We start from the raw sequence: 10,692 nt of genomic DNA on the forward strand, positions 1-10,692 counted from the left end.
TGTCATCACATTGCAGTGATGTCATCAAGTCAGCGGCATTGCTAATTGCGATAAGTCATTTTGCAATTAACTGTCACAATAATAATTAAAAAAGAAAAAGTTAAATGTGCTTGCAAAAAAAAAAAAAAAATCTTTGAGGAGATTCTCAGGAATCAAAGTCATGATCACCCAGACATATTAAAAAAAAAAAAAAAAGCAACTAGACTCATTTCTTGAATTTATTACATTTGTTAATGTTTTCAGAAATTGTCCCAAAAAAATGACACGGAATTATGCTATTAGACAGTTAGGCAATTGGTCTACCGAGTGTGAAATATTAATCAGATTTCACGAGTGTTGTCTGACAAAGATGGGCTTTCTTTTCTTTTCTTTGATTTTGTTTCTTCGGTTAATAAAAAGCACCACACTAAAACAATTCATGGGTGACCACATAAAACACAACACAGTGCATCTTTACCCATTTTACTTGAAATTGTCCAAATTACAAAATAATAACATGATTTCTACTTCATCTACAAAATAACCTAATACTTATGACTGCAATAAGCAATGACTTTTTTTTTCCCCTCCACTGTTCTTGCACTATTTTTTTTTTGGGACATGCATACTGCTGAGAAATATAAAAATATAAATATAAATACATCCCGTTAATATTCTTAATGTATCCCATGACTGAGATCTGATCATCGTGAAAGAAAATGCAGTCGAGTATGATAAGGCAATAAGATGTATCACAAGAGCCGTACAGATTTCTAGGAGGTATTTTTTTTTTCTTTTGTAGTGGAAATGGAAGTAAAAATTAATGTTTGGTAAATGACAACTTTTCTCAACAGGAAGAACTCTTTTTTTTTTTAAACAGGAGAGAAATGTCACTATAAATGTCAAAGTAACACTCGAAACTGAAAGGAAAAAAAAAAAAAGTTTTCAAGGACGAAACCGGAAATAGTTTGTCAACTTCCTGTGGCGCTTATTTCCTTGACTAAAAGCCCTTGCTCAGCAATACAAATCCCATAATAAGTGAACGCAACCAGTGAGATCCATGTAAAATGACAAAGACTAATATGTTAGGTGCTATACACGCTAAATCTAATCTCTAAAGTTTACTCGTTGGATTGGCAGGTAGAGAAAAACAAACAAACAAACAAAAAAAAAGGCTATGGCAATGATGGTTACAAATGGCCGACAAAGAGTTCATTTTTGGGAAAAAAAAAAAAAAAAAATCAACATGTAAGTATTATTGTTCACAACCTTAGTGAAACCCCTCGGTTGGCTTGCGTTCATGCAAAAAGTCGTTTTTTGTGTATTTTTTTTTCTCCCAGGTGCAAGAGTCGCAGTGTTAAAAGCAGAAATGTTGATTCAAATTCATATCTCCCCCACCCCCTTTTTTTTTCTTGGCCTAACCCAGAGAGGAAGACTTCAGAGCAAGAAACTCATCCCGAGCCCATTTTCATCCTCACTCCAGCCAAAACGATGACGACTGAACCTCCGAGCACCTCTCATGACGCCGCGCTTGCATCCCGATGTAGAAACCGCTAAAACTAGTGGAACCACTTTGTATAAAAAAAAAAAAAAAAAAATCATACTATTTATTGTTAAAACTCTGACCGAACGAGCTAACATGCTAGAAAAGCCTGGCCTTATCCACGCAGTTCTAATTTAGTTTCCCCCACTCAAGAGGGCTAATTGTCATTCAGAACACAACACTAAACAGTTGCAGTCAATGAGCTGCAATAAAAAAATAAAAAAAAAATTAAAAAAAAGGAGGTAAGAGTTCGACAAAGCGTCCGATTCTAAGGGTGAGGACAATTAAAAACAGAAGACGACCAGAAGAGCACACCTGTCGTCAGTCCGGCTGGATGCAAACATCCAAGTATCAGCAGTGGGCCAGAAGCGATGACCTTCATTTGCGACCTAAACGTTTATTCCCGGCAGTCGCTTTGCCTTTGTTTCTCCTGGCTGCACTTCTTCCCGTGCGTGCATGTATGTGGCTGTTGTATGTTTTTGTCCAATCACATTTCATCTCGTTTGTGTTGCCGTGCCATCCTAATCTGCCCGTGGGGCCTTCAATGGACCTTTGCGACTTGTCAATCGCTCGTGCAATAATAGCCAATCGGATGGCCGCGTTGTCTTGACACGCCCCTGCCGCCGTGTTGTCCCACAAGCAATGCTGGTTGTCAGTAGCGTGCGCTTGGAAAAGCTAATGTTACAAAGAAAATGGTCGTCAGATGTGCTTGGGGAACGTGCAATTCTGATAAAAGGTATCCTGCCCTGTTGATTCATTTTCCAAAGCCTAAAACACATTTGACGAAGTGTCTACCATGGATTAAGGCTCGCGGAAGAGTGCGCGTACCACTAAATGTGGACAATATCAACAAATACAAGGCTGTGAGGGTCGAATTATCAGTGCTTTATACGTTGCAGGAGAACAACTTTCGCTTTGTTAGTGTATCACTGACCTGTCATGTTTTACGCCGAAGAGTCGTAATACATAAATGCGCAATGTCGTGCATGCAAGACAGTTGTCTATTTGCCTATTTGTATCGTATCGAACTTTTAAGACAGAGCATCACTCGTGATCTTTAGTAAAGTAAAAAGTACTCACCCTGCTTTACATGCGCAGTACGATTCCACTATTTTATCCTGTTGGATTTCGATATGAAGTTTGCGAGGTTTTGCTGCAACTCTGACATTGCGTCCCGCTCCGTCCAAAATCTTAATCCCGCGTACGTATCCTTGCGTGAAATAGTTGAGACCACCTGTAAAACTCTGACACATTTGGCAAAAAAAAAAAAAAAAAAAAACCCATACCGCAATATTATCTGGAATACGCAATAAGAGAATCCACGTCAAAGATGTTCTGTTCAATCGCCATTTTGAAAGCTTGTGGGACACGGCTAAGGGGGCGGAGCTTAAGATCGCCATGGGAAAGGTCCATTGGCAGTGCTGTCCAATGCACTTGAAACCATATTGGCAACTTTGACCACATTATTACATTTGATCATCATCATCTCTGATAATTGATGTATTTTCAAGTTAAAAATGTTTGTGTAGCATTCATAGCTTTTAAATATGGCTACATGATAGTGGTGACGTTGATTAAGTCGTGAGAATCCCATTTGAAGGTCCAGGTACCGGAGTGCACACCCCGCCGCTTTTTAAGATGATTAAAACGACATATCCGTGCCGGTTGAAATGCGAGCGTGTCGAAATGAGATCCATTTCCGACGCTTTGGCCTCGATCAATAACCGTGAACTAACTGGCGTCCGCCCGTCACTTCTCTTACCGTGCCCTCTTTTGTTTTGAACGACTGAGGTTATTGCTGATGCTGCTGCTGTGGCCGTGGCGATCGCTAACTCTGCGGCTGCGACGCCGCAATGCTGGAGCAGTCCGTGACCAGCAGGTCCACCACCGTGCTGCCCGTGACGTACACGGCGGGCGCAGTCACCATGTTGCTGAGGGAAATGGAGCTGCTGGCGACGACGTTGGAGGTGCCGGGGCTCGGGGCGGCCTGGCTGTTGCCGTGGGTGCCCATGTGGCCCTGGAGCTGGGTCGGAGTTTTGCAGTGGACGCCGCACAGCTGGCAGACCAGCACGCCGCCGGACGCCGTGCCGCCGAATCCTCCCGGGCTGTCCTTCCACTCCTGGCCGTGATGCTTCTGGGCGTGGACGCGCAGGTACGTCAGCGTGGTGAAGCCTGCGGGGGAGAAGAACAGTCGGAAACAGCCGTTTGTGTTCCCGGCGAAAAGATGGCGTGGGAATGTCCAAAAGGGTGAAAGGTAGACCCGGAACGTTCCACGTGGACATGGAAAATGAATAGAAGAGGCAAGGTTTCCCTTACTGCGGTTGCACAGGTGACAGACGTGGTGCTGGGACTGGTTGTGCACCCTCATGTGATCCGTGATGTAGGCGGCCGACAGGAGCTTGCCGCAGATGTGGCACGGGACCTTCTCCTCGTGGCGAATCATGTGGGCACGCAGACGGTCTTTAGTGGCAAAGCTGGACTCGCATGTCTGGGCCAAGAAAGAAAGGTCAAATACGGAGAGTCCTCGGTCTACCACTCAGATCCTATAGTCGCGACTTGAGTCGGATTCCACCATTTAAGTCAGAATTTACATCAAAATACTTTGTATAAAAAAACAAATACCCTGAAATAAACAAGATGATGTACTTGAGGCGGACGGAGAAGAAGAAGGGGAGGCTGTGCTTCGCTATTGGGACTGAACCTGGTCCTCAACCCTGTCCATCTCGACAAGTATCTAAGAACCTTGTTTTGCGATCATTGTACCTGACATAGGAATAGAACCCTTCACATTCGCTAAAACACGGTAATAATTGTCACCACGGTCGAACAACTGAAGCCTCGGTGGTGTCGGTGTCTCTCCTTTCTCCAATCTTGTTATGATCTTTAGCTTCGTTTCCATGGTCATGGATTTTATTTTGGCCGCAGGAGCATTGCTAGAAGAAACGGCTTCCTTATTTGGGGCGATAATGTCTAAAAAGGAGGGCGCAAAATTCAAAGATACTCCCGGAGCAGAAACACCGATAAGCATTATCCAGACAAAATGGCGGACGGGGGACGGGCGTTGTACAGTTGAAACGTCCTAGGTCGAGACCGCTTAACCCAAAGACTCCCTCTGTATGTGAAAATCCCAATGTCACAGTGTAAAAGCTACGAATACAAAAACAAAAAACAAAAAAAAAAAAAAAAAGAGGACCGTGGCACAGTCTAACTCAGATAGACGCTGTGTACAGCAGTCGCTCACATTTGAAAAATGTACGGGTGTGGTCAGTCATGCCCGCAGATATAGTTGCGGGTCTGATTAGGGATGGGATCTCAAGACCTTGAAATAACTTACAGAGTTGTTATACCCGAGTATGTAATTGTTACCTAATACCATAATCATAATTTATTGACACTGCACAGACATTTTTAAAGAGGTCAATAGACATTCAATTTCAAAACTAAATATTGATGTAATCAAATCTTTTTTATGTTATCATGATGTATTGTTATATTCTAATATAATAGTCTAACATTATAACTTTGATCAAGTCAAAATAAATCACAATCTCATCCTTATTATAGTTAAGATATTGAAACATTACCTGCGTTGTATCCCAGAAATGCGTTCAATGTAACTCAGGGGCGCCCAGATCGACCCCCCCCCCCCCCGCCCCCCAACCCCAATATCTATTTTTTCTACTCGTGACAAAGTTTTATGCGCGTGATTTTCTGCGCTCGACTGTGCAGATTTGCGAAAGTGACGGCGGCGCGAACGTGCTCGTCAAACGCGAGCGGCTGGTGCAGCTACCGGTGTGCGACGCGGACGCGGTAAACGCCGACATACCGGGCATTTGAAGGGGCGCTCCGACGAGTGCACCTGTCGCACGTGACTGTTGAGATGGTCGGGCCTGAATCGCAAAAAGGTAAAACACGTCAGAACGAGGATTAAAACCAGGCGCCATGTACGCAAATTATTCATCGGTATCACCTTGAGAAAGCTTTGCTGCAGTGCGGGCAAATGTAGGGCTTCTCGACGCCGCCCTGGTGCGAGCGCACGTGGTGGCTCATGCGGTCCTTCCTCTTGAAGCGCTGCTGGCAGATGGGACAGGAAAAGGGCTTCTCGTCCGAGTGGGACAGGCGGTGGCGGTTCAGGTGGTAGACGTCGCGGAAGGCTTTGCCGCACGTCTCGCACGCGTGGTTCTTCCTCACCGGCGTGGGGTTCTGGTTCGCGGGCCGCTGAGGGAACAGCGGGAGGGAGGATAAAAACACGCCGCTCGACTTTAGACGACGGGGGAATAAAAATGTTGAAATCATGCAAAAAACGCCCGTGTTTAATTGTGATTATGTGTTAGGGACGCAACTGGACTCTTCTTGGCTGTTAAGGACATTTAACTTTTAATCTTCTTTAGTTCTAAATTCCAGATGTGGACCCCCAAAGATGGCTTTTTGGATTAAAGGGGAAACGTCTTCAACCTAGTAGAGTCCAGTTGCCTCCATTGCAAAATTACCATGACATAAATGACTGAACACATACATGATCATGTTAATAAGTGCGCTAATAGTAATATTGGCATACAGTCCCTCGTTATGTAAAATTTGCTGAGAATGTTAAGAGGACTTCTTTTTTTTTTTTTTTTTTTTTGCAGAGAACATGCAGGGGAGCGTGGTGGTGGCGTCTAGCACGTTTCATAAACTTAAACTATGGAGATGGAATTTGTTATGGTCCCTCATTCCTTCACAAGGATTTGTACAGTGGATATGAAAAAAAAAAAAAAGTCTGCACACCCCTGTTCAAATGATGTAATCATTTCCAAGCTTTTTCCACCAATAAGCTGACCTGTAACCAAACTCAATGGAAGGAGGGGAAGCTTAAAAAAAGAAAAAAAAAACTGCATAAGCTAAGTTGCATAAGTGTGCACACGCTCCTCCAGAATCATAACTGACACCATTTAAAGTGCCTCAAACAAGAGGGTGTGCCTTCAATTGAGTTGTATAGGTCAGAGGTCATGTTAAAAGTAGGGAAGGTTTGGAAACGATCAATGTCGGTCACCAGAACAGCTGGCAATTGAGCGGGGATGTGTATACTTTTTATATCCGTCAACTGTAACACACGGGAGGTTTTGAGGTGACACACGAGAGCCAAACTCAACCATCCCCTGTGGCCAGCAGCCCAAGAAACAACATGCTTGAAGGTTTGGGGGTTGACAACAACAGCCATCTGCACAAGGCCCTGACCCACCTGTACTGTCGCCCCTGTAGCCATGACGACAGCAGCAGGAGGCGGAGCATGGGGGTTAACACTAGCCATTACATTGGGCGCGGCAACCCCTTCACCATCGTGACTACCCGGATGCGGCTGCTGGGCCCCCGCCAGCACGCCGGGAGGGGCGAGAAGGGGAAGGGCGGAGAGGTGCAGCAGGGTGAGGGGCACTCCGGGGGTCCTCTCCGCCCTCCCTCCAGCCCCCACCGCCATCACCGACGGGACCACCGCGACCACCTGGCCGGCGGCTCCCGCCTGCACCCCCTCCGCCTGCTCTCTGGCCCTGTCCTTCATGCGTACCCCTGTGTGGACCGACTGGTGCCGCCGAAGGTTGTAGTTGTTCTTGAACTGCTTGTTGCAAATGGCACAGATGTGCGGCACGCGGGCTGGTCGGGATATGGGCTTCACTGGACCGCCGAGGCAGGGGAAAAAAATGGAAAAATGGAAGAAAAACAAAAAAAACAAAAAGCACATGAATAACTTTAATAAAACACACTTGGTATTTTTATTCTGTTTGTGCTTTGAATCTGAAACTTATTAGACACAGTTCTACCTTTAAATAAAAAATTACTTAGCTAAGCCACTGCACCATCATGCACAATTTGAACATTAACACTGCTCAAAAATAATAGCACTTTTATGGTTCAAAGAAAATGTATGACACACAAAATATAAATAGTACCCAACTAAAAATTTAAAAACAATACACAAAAACTGAACCCTTATGTGACCGACGGTTTATTTTCTTTTTTTTTAAATGCGCATTGGATTCATTTCAGAACAACGCATATTTAAAAAAATAATAATCATCATCTGTCGGGGAGAGGTTTACCGAAGTTTAACGTGTGGCCGCAACACGCTTCCGTGTACGTTGAAGACGACTCCCTGTCGTTTTTGTTTTTTTTTTTTTTCATACGCATTTTTCTCAAATGAGCCAACTTGGCATTATAAATACTTCTTGGCAATTTTAGATTGAGAAGAATAATTCCTGTCTGAAATGAAGTGACTGCTACACAGTCGTGTGTATTTGGTTGGGCACCATACATCTCATTTATTTGCCGAAATTCATCGATATTTTCTCATCTTTTCAGCCGGTATTCCGTAGAATGGTCTCTTTGAATATCTGTCTCGTCTGTTGTGACAACCAACATCACAACAAGTCTCGGGCATTGTGAATGTTCCGCTCCGGTTCAATGTCGAGCAACCGTTTGACCGGCAATATGGCGCCGTGAAAATGGTGACGTCGCGTGCACGAGCTCTACAGCCGAAGAGGGCGAGGATAACCGCTCCTCATCAGCGAACATCTTATTTTTTCATTCTGACCCGCGCAAATGTACGAAGACGACGTTTTGCTACGTCGCCAAATGTGTTGTAGCCTGAAACTGCTGCGGACTCGCCCGAGTTTGAGGTTTTCTGTGAATTTGCGAAAAACTCGCCAGCGCAAAACATCAACCCCTTATTTGATCGTTTGGGATAACGTTGATGTTTTTGCATAACTGCGACGTGACAGCGGTGAGTTTTGAGAAGTCGCTAACGTCGGGTGACAGGGAACAAACGCACGCCCGTCGCCGTACCTAATGAAGTGGCGGCCGGGTGGGGATCGGATCCGCAGGGCTCGATGGGCATGGGCTCCTCTTTGAGAGCGGTGGTGTCCACGGTGGAGGGAGGCTGCGCTATGTGCTCAGTGGGTGGGGTTTGGGGAGAGCTCGTATGAACCGACATGAGCTCCGATTGGAGGCTCCCCTCCACTTGGTTTTGGGTGGGAGCATTCTGGAGAGACAAGAAGCCATCATCGTCAACAAAAAGTGCACACTACTCCCCACCACGGCGTCGCTGTGCCGTTTGCCACTGAAGACGGGCGAGCAAGTCGAATTAAGAATAACATATTTGGGAAAAAATAAGAGAAAGATTCTCACCAAGCCTACCTGGAAGAGGAAATTGCTCCACGCAGCATCCATTTTCGCACCACAGAGATGGAGATTAAAGCCAGCTCCCGGTTGTGATCGAGGAGGGCAACCTTCGCATGGTTTGGAGAATGCTCGGCCCAACGTTGAAAACAAAAACAAAAAAAACAAAAACAAAAACAAAAACGGTGGGTTCAAAAAAGAAAAAAAAAAGATGAATATAAAGTGGTGTGCAAAAGCCGCTGATGTCACGGGGACGGCATGTTGACGATGCCGCTAAGTCAAATGGGCGCAGCGGGGAACCAAAATCGGCCGCACGAGAAAGCACGCAGGCCGGCTAGCATCGACGTCCCTTTCTGCCTCCTCACTTGGATCTTTTTTTTTTTTTTTTTTTTTTTGCTTGGATTAACTCAGCAAGAAGCAAGCAATGCAGCAAAAAAAAAAAAAACTAAAAAAAAATTACCCAAACTCGGCTGCCTCCCAAAGCCCCACGTCGGAATTGTACAACACGACTGGCCACGCTGCGTGAAATAAAAAGTCTATTTGTTAATGTTGTTGTTGTTTTTGTTGTTACACGGGAGAGCCAATACGGGTCATAGACACGTATCTGTCAGACCGTCGAGTCATGCTTTGTTTTAATGAGTCGATTAATGTAAAGTCAATCTGTTGTTGCGCCTCCGTTAGGCCGCTCGGGTGTTTGCCGAAGCCTCGGAGTCGGAGTCAAGCCGCGGCCCGGCCGTGCGGCGCTCCCGCCGGGCCGCGGCCCGTCGCCCCACCTCGGCCGCTGAGCCGCGAGGATGTCATCTTTCTTTTTTTATCGCTCGCTCTCCCTCCGCCCTCCCTGTGTCTTTCTTCCTTTTCTTTTTTAATTCCTCGTTCTTCTCCCCCTCCTCTCCTTTTCTCGCAGCGCTATGTCCCACTCGCTTTTTTTTTTTTTTTTTTTTTTTTTTTAAAGGGACGGGGCTTCCTCTTCGGAGCAAGCCCCCTTTCTCACTTCCGTCTCCCGCGGCCCCGAGTCCGGTCGGTCCTCCCCCGTCCTTGCGGTCCTCCTCCCCCACCCTTCCTTCCTTCTTTCCCCGGCGTGTCGGCTCACATTAAATGCACTCACGGGTTTGTTTTTCCTCCTCCGTGCCAGCTGGATGGGACCGCGGGTCACACTCAGACGGTTTCCCCCCGCGTCTCGGAACCAGCACCGCCGCCACGACTTTTTTTTTCTTCCCTTTTCTCTCTCTTTTTTTTTTTTTTTTTTTAAATCAACGACTGAGGCTCGGACCCGTCTTAAAGGGCGGTGCGCGGCGAGCCTCTCCGTCGGCCTGCAATAATGATGTCAGAGTGGGAAATAGCACGCCGGCCCACACAATGGAGGAGATGTTTTGCACATGCACGGCCCCGTGAAGACAAAGCCGAACGCAAATATGTGTTTAAAAAAACAAAACAATAGCTACACAAGACCGACTTTTTAAGATCTATCCCACCCATAACATCAATTCATCACGACTATCACTGCATTGATCCTGCTGGTATTTTCAATTTCCCCACTTACCACCATTTTAGAAACAGTTTTTCCAGCCACATTAATCACAAAAGGGATGGCGCTACGATTAATACCCAACTTCACTTTGAAAGAGGCATTCATGTGTATCTATTATTCTTAAAATATGTATATTATATATCAATATGCAGACAACAAACTCTACAAGGTGATATATAGTAGCGACCGTTTTATATTACGTGACATCATAACGGCGAATAAAATAATCTAAACAGGATAAAAACAATTATGTGATGTACGGTATCCCTTTAAAAAATGAAACAATGATATTGGGATTAACGAGGTGAGTTTTATTATTTGCTACAGAGTGGGGGGCAGAAAATTGAAAAGACTCGACCCCAATTTTTTTTTACTTTTTCACGGTATTAATTATATTGTGGAACAGAGATAAGACTGGCATCATTAAGAGGATAAATATGGCATATATATGGTGTGTGTGTGTATATAATATATATATATATATATATATAAT

General features: G+C 45.1%; 1 protein-coding gene across 4 annotated transcripts; it reads right to left on the reverse strand.

Moving 5' to 3' along the window:
* Positions 1 to 448: 448 nt before the first annotated feature.
* On the reverse strand, positions 449 to 10,425 carry mazb (MYC-associated zinc finger protein b (purine-binding transcription factor)). 4 transcript variants are annotated; one of them, XM_061810133.1, is made up of 9 exons: positions 8,681 to 10,425; positions 8,339 to 8,534; positions 7,065 to 7,171; positions 5,493 to 5,740; positions 5,349 to 5,412; positions 3,839 to 4,010; positions 3,285 to 3,694; positions 2,603 to 2,766; positions 449 to 2,197 (listed from the first exon to the last, which is right to left on the reverse strand). In XM_061810133.1, exons 1-7 carry the CDS (start codon positions 8,720 to 8,722, stop codon positions 3,351 to 3,353), a joined length of 1,173 nt encoding a protein of 390 aa, XP_061666117.1. In that variant the 5' UTR covers positions 8,723 to 10,425; the 3' UTR covers positions 449 to 2,197; positions 2,603 to 2,766; positions 3,285 to 3,350. The 4 variants fall into 4 exon arrangements, with proteins under 4 accessions (XP_061666117.1, XP_061666118.1, XP_061666116.1 ...); XM_061810134.1 differs by having other exon boundaries at positions 449 to 2,766; positions 8,690 to 10,425; XM_061810132.1 differs by having other exon boundaries at positions 449 to 2,732.
* Positions 10,426 to 10,692: the final 267 nt, after the last annotated feature.

The sequence above is a fragment of the Syngnathoides biaculeatus genome, chromosome 22 (assembly GCF_019802595.1).
Source record: "Syngnathoides biaculeatus isolate LvHL_M chromosome 22, ASM1980259v1, whole genome shotgun sequence".
NCBI lineage: Eukaryota > Metazoa > Chordata > Actinopteri > Syngnathiformes > Syngnathidae > Syngnathoides > Syngnathoides biaculeatus.